The sequence below is a fragment of the Polistes canadensis genome, unplaced genomic scaffold, assembly GCF_001313835.1.
Source record: "Polistes canadensis isolate GaletaPanama2010 unplaced genomic scaffold, ASM131383v1 scaffold_57, whole genome shotgun sequence".
NCBI lineage: Eukaryota > Metazoa > Arthropoda > Insecta > Hymenoptera > Vespidae > Polistes > Polistes canadensis.
Window position 1 is genome coordinate 200,451 of NW_014569604.1, and position 20,652 is coordinate 221,102.

At 28.8% G+C, this 20,652-nt stretch overlaps 3 protein-coding genes across 4 annotated transcripts; 1 reads left to right on the top strand and 2 right to left on the bottom strand.

Moving 5' to 3' along the window:
* Nucleotides 1-5,841: 5,841 nt before the first annotated feature.
* LOC106785832 (mitochondrial import inner membrane translocase subunit TIM44) lies at nucleotides 5,842-12,234 on the bottom strand. 2 transcript variants are annotated; one of them, XM_014746595.1, is made up of 9 exons: nucleotides 11,863-12,234; nucleotides 11,535-11,622; nucleotides 11,295-11,427; nucleotides 8,192-8,350; nucleotides 7,870-8,115; nucleotides 7,565-7,769; nucleotides 7,337-7,488; nucleotides 6,889-7,252; nucleotides 5,842-6,803 (listed from the first exon to the last, which is right to left on the bottom strand). In XM_014746595.1, exons 1-9 carry the CDS (start codon nucleotides 12,032-12,034, stop codon nucleotides 6,556-6,558), a joined length of 1,767 nt encoding a protein of 588 aa, XP_014602081.1. In that variant the 5' UTR covers nucleotides 12,035-12,234; the 3' UTR covers nucleotides 5,842-6,555. The 2 variants fall into 2 exon arrangements, with proteins under 2 accessions (XP_014602081.1, XP_014602082.1); XM_014746596.1 differs by lacking the exons at nucleotides 11,295-11,427; nucleotides 11,535-11,622; nucleotides 11,863-12,234 and adding an exon at nucleotides 8,784-8,861 and having other exon boundaries at nucleotides 5,854-6,803.
* On the top strand, nucleotides 8,873-10,223 carry LOC106785833 (exocyst complex component 4). The gene is made up of 4 exons (XM_014746597.1): nucleotides 8,873-9,272; nucleotides 9,354-9,515; nucleotides 9,663-9,832; nucleotides 9,939-10,223. Exons 1-4 carry the CDS (start codon nucleotides 9,216-9,218, stop codon nucleotides 9,970-9,972), a joined length of 423 nt encoding a protein of 140 aa, XP_014602083.1. The 5' UTR covers nucleotides 8,873-9,215; the 3' UTR covers nucleotides 9,973-10,223.
* Nucleotides 12,235-13,388: 1,154 nt separating the features above from the next.
* LOC106785831 (guanine nucleotide exchange factor subunit Rich) lies at nucleotides 13,389-20,211 on the bottom strand. The gene is made up of 16 exons (XM_014746593.1): nucleotides 19,983-20,211; nucleotides 19,716-19,823; nucleotides 19,432-19,587; nucleotides 19,046-19,360; nucleotides 18,853-18,944; nucleotides 18,504-18,777; nucleotides 18,276-18,428; nucleotides 17,994-18,194; nucleotides 17,566-17,929; nucleotides 17,288-17,493; nucleotides 16,874-17,215; nucleotides 16,282-16,771; nucleotides 15,914-16,202; nucleotides 15,361-15,833; nucleotides 14,886-15,246; nucleotides 13,389-14,432 (listed from the first exon to the last, which is right to left on the bottom strand). Exons 1-16 carry the CDS (start codon nucleotides 20,115-20,117, stop codon nucleotides 14,105-14,107), a joined length of 4,287 nt encoding a protein of 1,428 aa, XP_014602079.1. The 5' UTR covers nucleotides 20,118-20,211; the 3' UTR covers nucleotides 13,389-14,104.
* Between the last annotated feature and the right edge of the window lie 441 nt (nucleotides 20,212-20,652).

The window sequence follows — 20,652 nt, forward strand, 5'->3', positions numbered from 1 at the left end:
TTTCATATTTACCCAATGCCAATTGATTCTTTTCCAGCATGAGTAATTTCAAACTAGCTTGAGAGAAATCATGAGTCGTGTTTGTCATCACCAGTATATATTATATTTCTTTCTTCTTATAACTTTTAAGCTTCGTTCGTATCTTTCGATGTTAAAAAAAAAAAAAAAAAAAAAAGAAAAAGAAAAGAACGAAATAAAATATTTTCTCTTTCCCTTTGTGTTGAAATATTTATATTATACTAAAAAAAGAAAAAAAAAACCCTCTTACCTCGGATACAAGCCTGAAAAATCTCTGACAAGTAATTAAAACGTTTCTACGTCTTTCCAATCTAGATGCAAAACTTCGACAAACGAAATCCATGAAATCCTTTTGAGATTTCAAATCTTCCGGTAAATGACCTGTCGGTAAACGATCAATTTTATGAAGCAACTCGGCGTAACGACCATAAGTTTCCTATAAGAAAGAAAAAAAAAAAAAAAAAAACAAGAACAAGTATCGAATTAAAATAATTATTCGAAATATTTCTATTCGCAAATAAAAAGAGATGATTTTTTATTTTCTTTTCTCTCTCTCTCTCTCTCTCTCTAAATTGTATCTTTTACCCTGCATTTTAATTCCAATTGTTCGTGTTGTCTTCTAAGATCATCCGAAGATACAACATCAAAACCAACTTGATAAGAAGAATTCAACATGGCGTCGGCTGGTCCCAAAATCCATTCCGTTACTTGTGAAACACCTTTTTCAAGGTCGTCTATTACTTTCACAGTATCCAAACTTCTTTCCATTTGAGTCCAACAATTTTCAATGTCCACCTTATTACACACAACACACACACAAACAACGAATATAATAATTTAATTGTGTGTATTAATGTCTACGCATAATACAAACTTATACGATAGATTATATAGTTACCTGTTTTAATTCAATAGAATCGAGAAGTCCATGTATTCGTTTAACAGTGTCCAAAGAATCTCTAGATGAATCCCTGCTCATGGTGTTCACCAAACTCCTACCTGTGTATAATCATTTTTTCTCACATTTTGTTTGTTTTTTTTCTTTTCTTTTTGTATAATTTGTGTAAACATACGTTTTATTAAAAAAAAAAAAAAAGAAATATATAGAAATTAACCTGAATTAAGAATACAAGAAGCAACAGACGTAAGTTCCATTCCTATTTCCCAATAAGATTCTAAATCATCGTCCGATTGCCTCATGCGAATCCCATCAAGGTTACTCAATCGTTCATGTAAATTCGACATTTTTGATAATAACTCTAAACCATCTTTCATGCATTCTTCAACTTTCTATAAAGTAATCGATAAATGAATGAAGTAATCCATTTTTTTTTAAAAAAAAGGAAGTATAATTATAGTTGATCATCGTACCAAACGTTTTTGAATCCATTCCGTGTGATCGTAAAATTTATTACCGCACAAGTCATACGGTAATTGTGAAAATTCAATAAACGCGTGAAGTCTCTCAACGGTTACATACATCGGCTAAAATAAAAGTAATTTACAAAATAAAATTAATCTCGAAACAACCCTTTTGAAAACGAACGTGAAACATCAGTGTAACCGATTACGTTCGATCTATGAATTTATTTAAAAGTTGAATCAATGATTGATAAATAATAATAATAATAATAATTAATAAATAATTATTCTATTATAAATAAATATCAATTGAATTATTAATTAATATAAAATATCCTATTATTATTTATTATTATTATTACTGTTTAAAAATCACGTACCACCTAATACCTTTTTTTTGTTTGAAATTCAATTCATATTATAAATCATTGATGATCCAACGTTCTAATTAAAATAAACTATCGCGAAACAAGGAAATAAATACTTGTATAAATTTATAGGGATTCAACTTTTTTCTAGTAAGAGTTGATTAAAGAAAAAGTTCTTGTTCATTCATAGAAAATACTAACCTCGCTGTCCTTATAAGACTTAGTACAACTATCAACACGCTTGTCCCAGAAGCCATCTGGACGTATAACGAACACGGAAGTTGCACGACTTCCTAGAAGCATCACCGATAACCTGATACAAGATCTTGCAACTCGCCATGCTCGATAACGTGCATCTATGATCAATACTAGACCACCTTTCTTTGTCCCTTCGCTATAAATGATTTCAAAAAAATAAAGTATTTTATTTATTAAATGTGTGTACTAAAAGATATAATCAAATTCATTCCTCTTGCAAAAGTTTCTGATCGTAAATATAAAATAACAATTTTCCAATACAAAATTCTCTAATTCAAATTTGCACCAAATCAAGAAAACTGAATAATTTTTCGACGGATCATTAAAAGCTGTGATAAGAAGAAAACCATCAATTTTTTACATGGTTTGATAATACAATCAATCCCAAAGAAAATTACTATATTACATTCGGAATAATAATTGAATCTCATTTAAAATTATACCTTAAAAGACTTCTCTCTTCATTTTATTGAAAACAAATTCTTTCGAAATTTGATAAAACGTGTCAGAGATCTTTTATGCTTGTATACAAAATATTTGTTATTAATTTAAACATTGTACGAAATAAAATGACCCCATACTATCTATACCTATCCTCCCCCCCTCCGACCCTTCTCCCAACGGGGAATAATTTTATAACGAGATCCAATTGTATTTCCCGTTATGTTTTGGTCAAACAAATAATCGATATTATCAATCGATTACCTGAATATCGACAAGAAGTATAAGATGACCGATTCCAAGCGTGGTTTCGTTGTCGGTTGAAGTTCAGTTGGGACGTTAATTATTATCAAAGGGCGTCCCTCACGATCACGTCCACCGGGAAGATAAGCGAGCTTTGACTCAAGGGCACCAAGGACATCTGTTTCCAGACCCTTCGTTGGCATTTCTTTTAACGTTAAAAAACAAAATTGTCGATTAAAAAAGAAAATGAAGAAATGTCTTTTCTTACTATAATCATTTCAACGCGTTTGTTCATTCGAGCAATAAGGTAAAAATAAAAATGTTATTTTCCAAAAAAAAAATGAATCTATTTCGTATATGGTAAAAGATGATATCCACTGTTACGGCAGTGATAGTTTCTCTTTGTACACCAGCACGGTGACATACTTCAAATACGCTCACTCGCGACCAACAAGAAGAAAGTATCGAAAAGTATGTTAGGAGGTATGATATAGCTATCATCGGTGAACCGTTTGCAAATTGATCGTCTTGAAAACTTGTTATAGAAAACTTGTAACGCTAATAACGATCTGTGTAAACGATAATACCATGTCATGCTCGATAAACTTGATATTAAATCAATTAACGAGTTCAACGAAATCGAAATCACACAGTAAATAGATAACTATCATAATAATGAAATCTTCAAAATTATGATGTATTTTTGTTGTTGTTTAAATGAAGTTCGAAAATAAAATCAATACACGTTTTCATTGAAAATACGAAAAAAAGAAAAAGGAAGAATATAAAATTGAATATACCTGATAATCACTCGTCGACGTGTAAATAACGTTCGATCCGAAGTAACAACACCAGAATGACACATTTCACTATTCCTTAACAGATATTATAATGAAAATTCGTTGGTTAAAAAATGATTTGCGTACGGATAAAACCGGCAGCTGTTAACGCCTACATATGTAAGTGCACCTGCGGATGCACGTGGTTCTTGAATGACTCGAATGCTCCCGCGCTGAAAACACACACGCGAACACACACGCATACAACTTTTAAACACTCTTCATTACAGATACACTTTTGAAATAGGGTAACGAAGTTAGTTACACGGTAAGAAAGGGAGAAAAAGAAAAAAAAGATTCGAAAGAAGAGGTGTGTTCGAGGAAACAATTTTTCCTTTCTTCGAGGAAAGAAAAAGAAATTTTAGTTGTCGGGGAATTGTGTTTAGCAGCAGCAGTAGTAATAGTAATAGTAGTTATGCTAGTGGCGAGTCACGAGCGTTAAATAAAACGTTGCATGAGATGATGATAACAGAAAAAAATCGAAAGAAGGGGACTAAAGGAAAGCCGCAGCTGGGAACACACAAGTTTAAAGAAGGTTGTTGCAGCAACAACCGAGAACGACGACGACGGATGCTGTGCTAAGGAAACCAAAAGCTATCTCTCTCTCTTTCAAGTTCCATTCAGATCCAACGGTACTCTGGCACCGATTGACCGTCTCTACACCTTCCCCACCTTCTTTTCCTTGTTCTCCACCTCTTCCTCCTCCTCCTCCTCCTTCTTCTTTTTCTCCACCTCTTTTTCCTTCTTTTAAACGGGGTGCGCTGAAATTGTATGCAAATATATATATATAAAAGGAGGATGGTACACAACGGTATACCAATACTCTCAAATATAATACAAGATTTTAAACCATGTTCTTTTCGCTTATTTCCACATTCTTTCGTACAAATAAATTCATTTAGAATTCTATCTCATAATTATAACCGTGCAGGTAATTATAACTGTGTTCGGTGGTGGATTCAAATAATGAAGACAAAACAAGATTTTATATAATCATTTATTTTTACATTTACGATTTTGTGATCATAACGTAAAATAATATTCGTAAAGTTCAAATGTTTTATTTAACACGACTAGTTATCATTATTACCGGCACAGTTATCTATTTTTTTTTCTTTTTGTATGACGTGTCGAATACTCGATCATCGTTTTTATATACAAAGTTCTTTTTTTCTTTCTTCTGTTCATTTTCTTTTACTTTTTATTTCTTTTCATATGTGCAAAATAATATATTCATGGGATTGAATTATTAGATTTATTTTAAGTAAATATAAAAGATAGAATTTTACGCAATTGAGCAAGACTTTTTCTTTTTTTTTTTTTTTCTTAATGCGTTCAGTACTTTTTAGTACTTTTTATTATATCCGTTTAATTTGTTTTTTTTCGTTTAAATAATTATAAAAATAAGAAGCAAAATTTGAATTTTTCGAGGACCACCGTCTGAAAGAATATGTTATAACTATTACGAATGACCTTTCATTCAGAAATAACTCTGGAGAGTTACAATGAACTTTGATGCCGGATAGCGATTTGTACGTGAAAGTTTCTCCGAGCATAATATGTCCTCTTGGATCAGATCAACGTGATATCAATAACGGAGAACGCGCTATTACACCGTTAACATTTTGCGTATTCTATTCAATCCGTGGATTCTTTTTTTTTATTTCTTATTTTGCATAAATGTTGACCAGCTAATTATATTTGCCGATTTTTATGACAGTGGACTAATTATTAGTAAAAAAAATTATTTTTTTGTTAATCGATATGATTTATTTTATAATATAAATAATTTTTATATGAATTAAATCTTAAATTTAATTTTTGTAATTACTTGATTCATAATTAGTGCATTGTCATAATTACCCGCACATATGCGAAAACTTAATGTATTTCATAATGGAAATATTAATAACTCATCTAAGAATTTTCCAAAATTCTGTAAACCAAATTTTGTGTATTCTGTGTATTCTGTAATAATGTAAATTTTATATTTTTAATTGTATCGAATTTATATTTATATATTATAATGTGAATGTCGGGATATGTTTTTGTAAAATTATTCTATATATCAAATAATGACATTTTATTGTAACTTGTGATAATTAATAATTTTGTTATTTCCTATAATTTTTTTATGTAATTAATTTAAAGCTCTTGTAAAAAGTTTGGAGACTGTACACAATGAAATATAAATAATGTCTTGTGGATATATACACATTTTAAATAGAAAACGCTTCATATCTAATTACATATTTAAATTCATTTCATACATTCGTTTTCTTCCTATTTAACGTTATCGCAATATACAAAATTATATCTTTAACTTGTTCAAAGTGTTTAACTAAAACTACTAGTTATAACAAAGGTTTAAAAACATCATGAATCTAAAAAGTTATCTATTGTTTTATTATAGATATTCTTAATGAAATAATCGCATATATACAGAGACTATAAAACTAAAATTTTTAAGATATGTATACAAAAATTATATTACATAAATGTATACACATTTGAACCATGTTAAATGGCACTTCTCATTTTTACCGTTCACGACATTAGGAATATATATATACATATATAAATATAAGATCCAAATATATACTTATATTATTTTATAAAGATATATGTATATGTATATATATATATATTCCTATTTGTTAATTCTCTCGTCGATTATTTCGACGAAATATTCTTCGTTTAAAACTTGTACATACTGTGCAATTTTTAATACATCATGTGTACAGATACTATTCAATTGATTTTCTTTCTTTTTCTTTACTTTTTTAAAAAGTAAAAGAAGCATTTTTGTTTTAAATAATATCACTCAATACTATGGTACTCATTTAATACGACATTGTACGAGAAACTATTTCATAATAATCAACTTTTATAGGAGAAAATCATTTAACCATTGTGTGCTGTTCCATTGTATAAAAAAAAAAAAAAGAGACATTCAGGACAACTAAATCGCATTTAACATCAATTTTTCCATAAATAAAATATTAATTTTATCTAGAATCAGTGGACTATACAAATTGATTGGAGCTTGAAATACTAATGTCAAGTAAACGCCAAGCAGCTTTCGGATTGAGTTCCATTGGATCACGACATAATACCCATACATAATCAAAACGCATCACTCTTTCAGGGTCTCCTTCCACCACATTATTTTCTTTATCTCTAATACAGAAAATCTGCTGACTTTGAAACGTTATCAATAAAACTGGACCTTGTTCCATCATTTTACCCATTCGTAAATCTACGTTTTCAATGTCTGGAAATAGTTAATATTTTTATTGTAAACTATTCACAAATTGTATATATTGAAAATATATTTAATTAAAAGTTTATAATCGTACCTAAAATTTTATTATCAAAATAATATCCCAATTTTTGTACTTGTACAACAGGTTGTGATAATAAATTATATGGTGCCTGATGACACCAATCCTTTAAAATTTCTAGATCCCCTCTAACCATCGCCTCAAGTACATTTGGTATAATATCTACCTCGCAATCTTTTAGAAATTGATTTTTGTCAAAACTTGGATCTAGCTTACAAATTTCTGTTAATGTTTCAGACAAATCTGTGTTTCGGAACATACCACCAACCATGTCACTAACTTTCTCTGTAAAAAATCTAGAAGCTCGAATTACAGGATTTTCTGATTCATCATACTTGATTTTCCAATCCAATACTTTATTCATATATGGATTGTTATCCTAGTAAAAAGAAGTTATAATTAAACGTAGTTAATATAATTAATTAAAATACATAAATACAAAATTATTAAACAAGATATATACCTTAAACTTTTGCCAAGATTGAAAAAATTTAGAATCTTTATGTAATTCAACTCCTAGTGCCTCCATATTAGGTTTAACCTGCTTTTCATCTAAAGATATTTCTGCTACTTCTTTTCTTTTTCTTAATTTAGTAAGTGGTACGTAAACTCTCCCTGCATTGAATAATAGAATGATAAAGAAATATGGTCTTTACTAAACATATGCGTTAATATATAATCAATTTAAAACCTTGCATTCCATGGTGATCTAACTCATTGCGTACAACTTCTGCTGTTTGCGAGATTGTTTGAAAAGCTCCTGTTTTCCCAAGTGCTTGACTTTTTTCAGAAATCGTTTCCGCTGCTTCTTTCGCCGATTTACTTATTTCCTCACCTATTTGTCCTGCCTTTTTACCTAATTCAGATTTACTTGCTTCCTCAATAACTTCTTGTACCTATCGAAAGAAAATATCAAAATTGATAGAATAAAATTAGAAAGTAATTAACATATATAGATACTACAATTAGATAATCATTAATTAAATGTAAATATACTTTTTCTTTTAAAGTGTCTAATTTTTCTTTTATAACTTCGGAACTTTTGGAGGCTTCAGATTCCACCGCTTGAAACTTCTGTCTCGCTGAGCGCAATGCTTCAGACTGTTCTAATTTCTCAGCCTCTTCACGAAACTTCTTTAATGACTCTTTCATTTCTTTATTTTTCTGCATTTCTTGTTTAATATTTTCAACAAATTGTGTAAAGAAACTTGGTCTTCGTGCAGGATTTGAATACCAACGAATCTAAATAAATATATAATATTATTACTTATATATGTACAATCCAACAACTTTGTTCATCAAGAAGAAATAAACTCACCGATGAACTTTGTATATCTGGTAAATGAAAACAGGTTGTATGTAGCAATGGATTACATGATAAAGAATTTTCTCTTGAACCATTTCTAAATCTTCTTTGCGACTGTGTGGAGCGAGCAATACCCACTAAACTAATCCTATATGTCACGAAATTCTGAAACTATTAGTAATAGAAAATTTATATATTAAAAATGTTCATATTATATATAATTATTAGTAGATAATTCATCTGTGCAACATCATATACACGTGTGTATATATATATGTATTTTTTAATTTTGACTAAAAAGCATAACATAAGGATACATACATACGCAAGTAGTTTCACAAATAATTAATAACATTTAAAAGTTATAAAAAATTATATTTTCTTCTCTTTTTTTAACGAAACATAAAATGACGCAATAAAATAAGTGAGTGCCACAAAAGGCATTCCGACAAATTTAACCTCACTTGCATTATAAAAAGCCGATCTTTTTCTTCTATAAACACATGAATATAATTGATTCGTTGAAAAATACATTAAACACACAAGTATAATCATGCTCTTATATTATGAAGTTAACGTTTAGTTAGAAATTAGAATTATTTACCATTTTACAAACGATTTAATTATTACAGCCTAAGCGAAAGTCTTAATCATAACCACGAAGTGAGACTGCAACAAGTTTCATTAATCTGTCGCTAGATGTAGCAGTGCAACATTAAAATCATGTCTCCTTCTTGGATAATTTAGGTTATATACTTTGATTCTTTTAAAGTTTACGAAAAAGTAAATATATTGTGATTGACAATTAATGGACGTGTTTTGTTAAAAATAATAATATCTATTTAAATGTTAACTACGTATATAAAATTTAGTATATAAATATAAATAATTTGATTATGGTATTAAAAGTATTATACACTATATTTCTCTATCAATAAACAACCAATATAAATATAACTTTTTAATTTCGTAATAAATGCTAGTTAATAGTGTTTATTTCTTGTTAAAATAAAATTTTATTATAAATTTTAACATAATGAATGCAGTTGCACCCATTAAACCTCCCCGTGGAATTAAACCCACCAAAGAAACGGTAAATGAGATAATTATGGCAAAATAATAATATGAAGAATAATCTTGAATTGTATATATATATGTATTATATATTTTATAGAGCGGTTTATTAATCTCAGTAATTCGAGCACTATCTGCTTCTGAAACTAATGAACAAAGAGAAATTGAGAAAGCTAAATTAGAAAAAGAATATAAGCGAAGTGATCAGAGATTAGATGAATTAGTTTCATTGCACGAGCAAGATCTCACAGAAGTTATGCAAGTAAGTTTATCAAAAATATACAATAACAATTTTTCATTTAAGGTTTTGCATGTACTTGCTATATATATATCAAGATCTATATATTGGTCTGCTTGTACCGCCAGTTACAGAATATTTAAAGATTATTTTTCACTTATTTATTTATAGATATTTAGTACTCTATCCGAAAGAGTTACTGCTGCAAGAGAAAAGATTCATGCCGTAAAAGAAAATTTACATGCTTGTAAACAGTTATTAAATTGTAAGCAAGAAGAATTACTTAATCTATGGTTAGAAGGTATAGAACATAAACATGTATTACAACTTTTAGAAGAAGCGTAAGTAACCAAATAGTAATACTTTCATTTACAAGCAACATATACAACAATGTTTTTTGAGAATATTCTAATTCTAGTTAATGTACAGTTAATAATTTGTTAATAGGTCTACTTCGCCAGAGAAATATAATTTAGAGTAGAAAGCGGTTCAAAAAATACTATTTTTAAATATCAAAAAATAGAATAAGGTAACTAATTTGTATAATTATAGTTATATTAATGGTGACAATTATATATTATCAATATATAGATTATGGACGTATAAAACATTATTGCAAAAAGTAGTGCTTTTTAACTGTGTTTTATACCATGTTTTATATCGAAAACTATATGATGTATAAAGGGTCTTATACTTACTCAATATTTTGTTACAACATTGTATATTTTATTTATATCTATCTTTTTTCTTTTTTTCATTTACCTATATTAACATATCCTTATATATATTATTAAATTTCAAAAATTAACAAGCAGTACAAATTTTCAAATAGATTTAGAAAAGGAAACTTGTCAAAAAATTTATTTGTTTTATTTATTTTTATTGTAACTTTATATAAAACATTTTCAAACTTTAACTCAAAATTTTAATTACAAAAATAGAAAAGAAAATATAATTTAATTTTGTTTCTTTGGACCACCTATAGAATATAATTTTTTAAATCTTATTAAATAAAATGTGTTTTCTTAAAAATAATATTAGAAATAAGTGTCTTGTATCTAATAGGTTGATATAAAGTATATAATAGTATGTGAAGAAGCGTGTAAATAGCATGAGTATGAGAATGTATAAGTATATGAGTCAGAATAAAGGGAATATCAAAAAATGGAGATAGATAGATGGAAAACTCCCAATAAAAAGAATTAAACATTTCATACAAAGTCTTAGTCTTTCCGTATTCGTGATACCAGACATAATACTAAACCTAATCCAACAAACAACGTAGATAAAGAAATGTAACGTTTTTTCACTTTCTTAGCAGTATTCTACAATAAACAATAATTTACTATTATTATTATCATATCTATATATCATTATAGCAAAAATATATACGTGAATGAGTTGCACAGTTTTGAGCCTAAGACCAAAATTTCTTTTTTGTCAAATTCATTTATATTTTCCAAAAAAATAAAAACTTTTTGTCAAAACTCAAAACTTTTCAACCCATTCTTGCATACACAAGATGTCCCAGAGTTTTTTTTTTTGCACAATTTTACAATCTATTCTTACCTGGGATTGAACAAGAAAGCAGACCGTTGTCATTTTATATATTTGTGTTAGAAATATTTAAAAAAGCTTTTAAAAACCAATGATAGTCAAAAAAAAACTAGGACACCCTATCTTTTACTTCAATATATATACCTTTGAAACTAAAGCGTACGATTCTTCTATAGCTTTCTCTATATCGTTAACTGCATTAAGATTCTCCATTATGCTTATGCATAAAATTGAATTAATACTTACTAAATCACGTGAGTTTATAAAAGTATTATTTATTCCTTTTTCTTGAAGATTTAATCGGGCATAAGCAACACATACAGATATTAAATTCAATTGTTTCTTACTATTATTAAGCGTTTCAATAATATTTGGAAATCTGTAAAATATCATTAATATTGTGTATTAAAAAAAAAATCACTTAAAAAAGATGCTATTATCTATAAAAAGAAAAAAAAAATAAATAAATAAATAAACATAAAATACTTTTGCATCATAGGCCATTCTTTGGTAAAATTTCTTTTCCTAATTGTAAGATCATGAAACAATTTTTTTGCCAGATTTTCATTAGCACCTATAATTTAAACATACAAATGTTTACACTTTCATATATTTATCTACATATACATATATGGGTGGAAAAGTTTAAAACCAAACATAGAAATAATTTGTTTTCTGTAAAACTAACTTTTATATTTCAAACAAATAAAAGTTTTTTTTTTATTGAATTTCAAAACCGTTTAATCTACCCTCATTAATATAGATATATATGTATTTGATATTAATGTAAAAAATAAACATGTATAAAATATACCTAATTGTATAAAGTCGTCGACAGTTAGATTATGCAGTTCTTTAGTTGATATGTTTCTTTCTTTACAAGGCTTTATTAAATGATCAGCATCTAAACTATGTAAAATTAATGCTGCCTGTTGATTAAATTTGGAATTAACACTATATTTTTCAACGCTAAATTCTTTACACATTTTCGTAAGATATTTTAATTGTTTACTTAATGTTTTGTGTTTGCTTTTTTTTTTTATTATAACTTTTGATTACTTATATATATTGCTTATTGTATTGCTGACACACAATGATTCTGTCACTGAAAATGAAAGCGAAAACTAAAAATCTTGCAATATCAATTTGTAGAAACTCATATGTCCCATTTTTTATCTACCCAGTTTCATTTTTGTTACTACCGGGACCACCAGGAGGCGATAGTAGGTACTAAACGAGATGACGGTACAATCCTATCAAAGAATAAACAACATCGTCATGTTTAGTATCTACTAAACAACAATCATCTCGTTTAGTACCTACTATCGTCTACTGGTGGTCCCGGTAGTAACAAAAATGAAACTGGGTAGATAAAAAAGGGGACCATATGAGCTTCTATGTAGTTCTGTATTTTTTAGTATTTTCAAAAGTGCAAATGCTGCTTTGAACGCTTTTACCTAGGAATAGAGTACAACTTTTAATGATAACATCAATTATTTATAAACAAATTATAGATTGGAGTAAATGTTGTGAAAATATAACATGTATTTACTAGTATCTATATTACATTATGTATAAATAACTTATTAATATTTTACATTATTTTGTTTATATTCTCATTGATATTATTGCAATATTAGCTTATGTAAAATGCTGATAAAAATTCCATTTATATTTAGTTATAATATAATAATAATAATTAAATGAGTGTTTAACACTTTATCTTATTTCTCATTTGCCATACAACACACATACCAATTTTAATAGTCTTTTGTTTTTTTTTGTGTCATAAAAAAAATTAATATCACATTTTACAGCATATTACAAAATAATGATCATTGTGATACAGTTCTGATATATCTTCTCCTGTAATTAATAATATTATTAAACGAAAATTATTCTCATTAATATTATTTCCAATAATGCTAATTCTTGTTTATAGAGTAGTTATTGTAGCAATAATCCATATAAACTACACACACTACAATTCCTTTAAATGAATACATCAACTCATCTGAAAAATTATAAGTAGAGTACATATTCGTTAAACAAATCGTTTTCTATACATATATGTTATGTGTATCCTTTTGTTAAATTAAAAAATTTTAATAATGTAATTATTTTTCCCATATAAAGATATACATATTAATGAGGTACTTTTGTTATTATATACTCTCTGAATATCAATGGTAAATTTTTATATTTAATAGTTGTCATTTAATAGTTAAATTCATAAAAAAAAGATGAATTTAAAAATATTGTATATAAGAAATATTTGAAAGAAAAAAATTTGTATATAATACAGGTACGATGTGACAAATCTATAGAGACTATCATATGTATCTTTTGCTTTAATAATTAAATCAAGATCAACGTATTCTTAAATAAATGTATGCAAGAAAAAATCTCTAATCGAATTCTTTTTTAAATATTCAGTTTTTCAATCTATAGATGATTATATGATCGTTATACTTAAATATGTTTACGCATCTATTTCCCAGTCTTTATTATGATAATATTTAATATACCAATTCTGAGAAATAAAATTGCTTTCTTATATTAAATACTGAATGAAAGCTACAATATCTAAATTTCCTTCTATAAAATGAACGTACAACTCATTATTGTATTCGGCTATGTGTTCTATGATAAATTTACGATTTCTTACAATGAAAATATGTATTGCAAAATTGATTATTTTTGAGGTATTTAAAATTTATCTTCATTTCTATTAAAATCCATTTAAAATAAGAATTGTACATTTTTTTTGTTCATTTTCTTTTTTTTTCAACAAATTTATGATCATTGTATGTACGAAAATGATTTTACATGCAAACAAAAACTCAAATTATATATTTAAAGATCTTATTTCAAGTTAGTTTCTATCTCAAATTAATTCGATAACCAACTAACACATCTACATTTAATTTTATTTCTTTCTTCAATAAAAATACGTTCAATTAAAAGACATATCTCCAAGAATTTCAGAACAAAATTTTTGAATTTTAGTTTCTAATAAACTATGAAGATCTATGAACATTTTAAATGGTATTAGTTTAACAGATGATACAAGTAGATTGTTCAGAGGAACGTTCTATAGTACTGAGATTATTATAATTTTCACGGAATCCAGTTTCCTCGACGCATACAGATGATTCACGCGATCTTTCTTCCTCCAATGGAGTACTAGCAGATGCGTGACTAATGGAAGAGTGTCGAGAACGAGATGGATTACCGCGTTGATTACTGTTAACAGTCGGAGCAGGACCAGGCGAAGGATTTTCTGGTATTTGTTCTTGTTCCTGCTTTTGTTTACTCAATACTAATTTACATAAAAGCGATGTCTGTCCTTGTATACTTGATATAAATGGTCTATATCCCAAACTATAAAAATAATAAAAACATTTCTTTTCTATCTTATTTTTATTCTTATGAGAGGAAACACTGTTAAGTGTTACCCACATGCAATCAATGTACGCATTATTTGCATTTATTAGTTAGCTCAATTAAGCCAATCATAAATGTAATACTGATTAAAAAAAGAATATATATAGAACATAACTTTTCTTATAAATGAATCGTTCACAGGCCAAAGTAGTTAACTCCTTTTTTAGAAATTTTTTAAATAGTGCTTGATTAATGCTTAACTTTTTATATTTAAAATAAATTTCATTAGTAATTAATGTTAATGCTATTAAATAAGAAATATTTTCCTGACCACAATCAATAATAAATGATACGACACAATGTATGTTCACTTTTTGTTTTGTGGAGTTAATAGATTCGACGAACGAGTGACTCAAATAATGTAATAATTGATTTAATATGCTGACATACCATTCTGACTGGGACCACCTTGTAAGAGTTAAAAGTCCATCTCTTAAATTCGTAATAGATTCAAGGGTTTGCATTGGTGCGTGTGCTGCTCGCACAGTTCTTGCCATAGCTGAAACATCTCTTAAAACCACAGCCAATATCGCTGCCCATCCTAAACAACCACCTTCAAGGAACAATTGTAACAGATATCTAAGTTGTACTTCTGCTCTGCTAACCGGAGCACAATGTGAAGCCACATGAATTTCTGTTGGCTCTATTGGTTCCGAAGAAACCCAACACACTGTACCCACACCAGTTCCCACAATTGACTCAGCGTCATCACGCCAAATTGTACTAGCGTCACTAATTACGCTACTCGTATCTAAAATGATAAATCATTTAAATAAATATTGTTAATAATTATTAAAATTAATCGATTTGGCATATAAATGGCTTATGCATATGTTTTTCTTTATATGAGCAAATATAATATTACCATGCAACATATTTGGTGTTAATTTCGCTTCAGTGGCAGGAAATTGTGTTTCTAAGCTAGCAACAGGAGACACCAAACTAGTATAAGGAGGTCTGCCACTAGGTAAACTTGTATATCCACTATCTGGTAAATCAATAGCAAAATTAGGAGTCACTGTTTCATCTTCAGGACTTTCGAGATTCACAGATCTTATTGATCGCAATGATGTCAGACTAGATCTTCGAAATCTTTGTAAATTAGGAAGCGACAAAACTGGATAAGGATATGAAAAATCTTCGTGTACAGCTTTCAATGCAGCTATAAAATCATCAATCTTAGCTGCTCTATCGCGTTCTCTACCAAGCCACGTTACCAAATGAAAATCTAAATGGGCAGCAAATCTTCCCAAATCTAATAATCTCCGAGCTGAAAGTAATCGACGTGCGTGACGCTGTAAGATAACGTCAATGAAAAATTCTTCGGCTGAGCTTTCTCTGGAAATGAAATTATAAAAATCGTTATTGCGTTATAAAAAGAAACAATATATATTTTGATTAACTCATTCTGCACTTACTTGGTATCAGACTTTTCTATTTTAACAGTCGGTACAGATTTTTTTCGTCTCATAACAACATTTCTAGTTTTTTCTAACATAGAGGATGGTGCAATATCTTTAGCCATTGATTCAGATTGTACTTTTGGTGTTGCTGTAGTACTATAACTACGACTCCTAGACACTTGCATGGTTCCTAATACGAGAGATAAGTCATCTTCATGAGGTGATAAAGGAGGGGTTTGTGTGTGTCCTCCTAACTTGGTTGTACCACCCCAAGATGTACGAGGTGACTCCACATCGTTTGGATCTTTAAGAAAAATAAAAAATATTTATATTATCTAGAATTAAATTTTTTCAATAAAATTTTTTCTTCTTTCGCTTATTACCAATAGCTCTTAAAAAGCGAACAAGATCCTTCGAAAGTTCCCATCTTCCTTGTTCCAAAGCAGCATCTAATAGCAGAGTAGCATGTTGTCTGCTAACAGTTGATGGTTCAAGATTTTGTAATATAATTAAATAACTAGCAGCAGTGTCAAGTTGTTGTCTTTGTAAACAATCTTGTAAAAGTTTCTTAGGTGGTCCAGCAACGGAAAATAAATATGGCCAAAGTGCTATTTCAGTTTTTCTTGCGCACTGCACAACCGCTCTTGCCCATACTCCTGGAAATTCTCGGATGAATTCTACCACAGACGGTAGTTGAGCATCTGGAATTGGTTCTTTACTAGTTGCTTCCTCTTCCAGTACTTCATGAAGTAATAATTCTAAGGAATGTGGGAAATAAGGCAGTGCAGAACAAGATCGTGCTATTTCCCATGCGTGATATCCTAAATTTCGATGAATTAGTTGTCGTAATATTTGATGAAGATAAACTTGACTCTAAAATATTAAAATTTCAAGTATATTTAAAATCGTTTAAATGAAATTTAATTCAACTATATAAAAATATAAATAAATATATGCATATATGTGTGTATATACCGTTAATTCTAATAAACTAAAAGGCAGTGAGAATGGAGAATTAGTATCAGACGTAAACAATACAGTGTCATTTTCAGCTCCTAATAAGATTGCATCCTCGAATAATATAGCCAGAGGATAAATGCACAAGTGGAAAGGCAGCATTATTCTTTTACTCATGAATGTATGTGTTTTTTCTTGGTGATTTCTTGGAAATAATGGAAGCCAGACACGCATGCCATGAGCACCACAGAACAACCATAATGCTTCAGTTAAATGAGGCTTGTCTCTTCTTGATCGCCATGGCACCCATACATTTTCAACACACGAAGCTAACACCGTAGGAGGACTACACGTAAAAAACTATAAAAAAAAATCAAGCGAATTATCAATTTTACAATAATTCCAAACTATTATACTTAATAAATAACTTACGATATCAGGATTATCAGTACAATGCTCGCGCTGAACCATTAAAAGTCGTCCAGAAACATTGAGTAAAAGACTTTCAGGATGTGGATGACTCCCAGCTGTTTCTGCACGAATTGTTGTTAATGTTGCACTTACAACGCAAGCAGGATGCACGCAAAGTCCACTAATATCCACAGTTTGTATTCTAGTTAATTCAATATCTTCCATTTCTTTAAAAGTAATTACATTTTAAAAGTCAGTTTTAACATCATTTTTATTATCATAGTTGTTTCACAACTTACCTCCATTTCCATCCAGTATTATATCATAGATACTAATTTGTGCATTAGCACAAAACGTTAGAAGTCTTTCTTTAAGTGTATTAAGTAACAATACTTGAGATGGCATTCTGATACTCTTTACATAATTGTTATCGAGTCGAGTATCTCGTGGATACATTCTAATTTCATCTCTATCGTCCAAAAGGGAATAACTACTTGCTATCAAAAAACCACGATGCCATAATAATCCACCAGTTACTATGAAATCTCTTTCTTGACTTTCATTTCCAAAAAGTTTCCATTTACGAGATGGTAAAGAATAATGAGCTAATCCTGTTCTACCAGCTACAGCAATGCTTAACCCTTCGTTGTCAATTGCAGTATACTATAAAATGCAATATAGTATACTATAACAGTTAATCATAATAATTTACTAATTATGAACTTACTCTTATTGGCCAATTGGAACCAGTATAAGCACTTGGAATTGGAACGACTAACCACTGTTTGCATCCGGCAAGAGTCTGAGTTATAATATCACTGGGACATTCATTTGAAATATGAAAATTTGATGTGGTGGTGGACATACCACCACCAAGATTTAAATAAAGTCTATCTTCACCTTGTAAGTATAAATGTCCATGGTGACCCTTTAAAAACAAATAAAAAATATAAATATATTATAAAAAAATAACTTTCTTTTATAATTATGATTAAAAATTCGATATTACCATACATGGATTAACCGTAAGAGGGCTTTTTACAAAATCTAATTGTATAAGTGAACGCCTTGCATGTGTCAGCTCATTTCCATTTTCTTCCATTAATAATGGTCCTGGTAATTCTCTCAACATCCATAATTGGTAACCTTCCGCTGACCATTCCTAAAAAAGTAAAAGAAAAAATAAACAACATTATGTTATATTTCCATTTCAAAATAAATATTAGACTTCATTTACCATTGTATGAATATGTAAGGGATTATCACGTGTCAAGTCTACACGCAAACCATAATCCCACTTTAAGCTGCATAATAAAAGTGCACCAAAAGTACTCCAGATTGCTAAACCACCACCTTCCCAAGCTAGAGCTATAGCACAACTATCAGGAGTCCATCTTAGACATCTAACGCAACCTGGTTTTCCAGGATAATCTTTTGAAGACAGACTTAATGTATGCGATACTTCCAATGCTCCAGTAGTTTCATCAATGTAATAAACAATACCCTCTGAGCTGTTAAAAATATAATTAAAAAGTTAGATTTGTGTGTACATACAGTATATCCATATTAAAGTATACGATACTTACTTTCCTCTTCCAAATGCAATTAAACGATATTTGTGATTTACAGCTGCACAAGTAGCATCATCTACATCCTTGGCCCAAATTCCTTGAACTTGCTGAAATATATTCATATGAAGTATTATCAACTTACTATTGAATATATATAAATTCAATAATATATATATATTAATTATCAAATATATATTTATTAACTGACATTTGGGTCAAATTTTAATGAATGAGCTGTTAAGAATGCTGCTTTCCCAGTGCTAAGAACAATAGCAAATCCACCAACTAAAGGAGAATATTCAATATCCATAACATAGGCATTGTTTTCAGTAAGCGGTACAGCTGTAGTGGATATTTGTTGGTCTACGCTAAACGGTATTCTACGTAAATCAAGTGTATAGTCTCGATTTACTGTACCATCCCATTTATGCCGTATTACATGACTTGTTTTTGTTGCAACCATAAGTTCATCACGTATACATACTAAAGAACTAATTCCACCATCTATCCAGGCAGACTTTTCCTGATAATAAAAGTATATCCATTATCCATTTTTTAATCATTATCAATGCAATATTTAATCAATATGCTTACGAAAGACAAAACTAAAGATGGAATAACTTCTTTAATGAAAAGTTCAGCACTATCACGTTTTAGGCTTGTAACAGGAGAATCTCTTTGTTCGTAAAGGCTTTTTCCTTCTGGACCTTTGTCTGCTAATCGATAAAACAGTAGATAGCTGTCGGATGTCTATAGAAATAATGATAAATAATTAGTTATAACATTTTGAACAATTAATATGTTGACTGCTACATTGTTTAACCATTGGATGACAGTCAACATATTAGTATAAAAATTTTTAAGCACACATCACTTACTGCGATAACTAACATACTGGAATCTGGTCTCCATTGTACCAAGATATTCTCTCCGTGCTTTCTCAAAGAATCAGCAGTTCTTCTTATAAACACGATAGGTATACAAGGCTACAAAATAGTTTAATTATTATATTAAAGAAGAAGTAAAATATAGTCACACACACACACAAATATGAAATAACATAATATGTTTCTAATGTCCATATATAATATTCATAATATAATTACAAGTATAGCATATATATTATTTTATTTAAAAAATTGTACCTTGCAATACCAGATGGTAAGAAAATCTGTCGTTAATATAGCAAATAATATTTTATCTCTATTACAAACAATGGCCTTTATTTTATCCGGTTCCGTGCAATTTAGGACTCGCGGCCATCCAATAGGAAAAAACATCTTTTCTAAAAGAGAATTTGATTCTGTTACGTTCACATTTCTTTTTCTTGTTCTTCTTTTTTATGACTTCGTTCAGTAATCCTCACTAATTTAACAAGTAAACATATCCTAACCTTAATATTACGAGCATAGATGCGACAGAAACAGGTCATACTAGGTTCGTATACATGCACGAATGCGCAAGAATTTCACCACACGCAAGTTATTTATTGTTCATGTACGTATAATACTTTTATATCACATATTAGTATAAATTTAATTCTTATTCTTGCAATATAAGATATTCTTATTATTTATATTTATCATATTTATATTCATAGTATTATATTATAAAATATTACCTATATAATATATAAAATATATATAAAATATATATAATATACTATTATATATTAGATTGTGTGCCTGGAAAGTTCGTGTCCATTTTAATGTCCAAAGTAATTAAAAGGTAACATTTTTTTTATTTATATAATATATTCGATGTATATATATTTTCATTTAAAAATACATTCAATAAAATATTATTTATTAATAA

What these genes read in the sequence shown, in the direction of transcription:
- LOC106785833 (XM_014746597.1), top strand. Translation starts at nt 9,216, where the DNA reads ATGAATGCAGTTGCACCCATTAAACCTCCCCGTGGAATTAAACCCACC. An exon ending in ATCTCACAGAAGTTATGCAA is followed by an intron (nt 9,516 to 9,662) that starts GTAAGTTTATCA and finishes ATTTATTTATAG; the next exon opens with ATATTTAGTACTCTATCCGA. An exon ending in TTACAACTTTTAGAAGAAGC is followed by an intron (nt 9,833 to 9,938) that starts GTAAGTAACCAA and finishes ATTTGTTAATAG; the next exon opens with GTCTACTTCGCCAGAGAAAT.
- LOC106785832 (XM_014746595.1), bottom strand. Translation starts at nt 12,034, where the DNA reads ATGTGTAAAGAATTTAGCGTTGAAAAATATAGTGTTAATTCCAAATTT. An exon ending in CGACGACTTTATACAATTAG is followed by an intron (nt 11,623 to 11,862) that starts GTATATTTTATA and finishes TTTAAATTATAG; the next exon opens with GTGCTAATGAAAATCTGGCA. An exon ending in AGATCACCATGGAATGCAAG is followed by an intron (nt 7,489 to 7,564) that starts GTTTTAAATTGA and finishes TATTCAATGCAG; the next exon opens with GGAGAGTTTACGTACCACTT.
- LOC106785831 (XM_014746593.1), bottom strand. Translation starts at nt 20,117, where the DNA reads ATGTTTTTTCCTATTGGATGGCCGCGAGTCCTAAATTGCACGGAACCG. An exon ending in CATCTTTAGTTTTGTCTTTC is followed by an intron (nt 19,361 to 19,431) that starts GTAAGCATATTG and finishes TTTTATTATCAG; the next exon opens with GAAAAGTCTGCCTGGATAGA. An exon ending in TTACGGTTAATCCATGTATG is followed by an intron (nt 18,195 to 18,275) that starts GTAATATCGAAT and finishes TTGTTTTTAAAG; the next exon opens with GGTCACCATGGACATTTATA.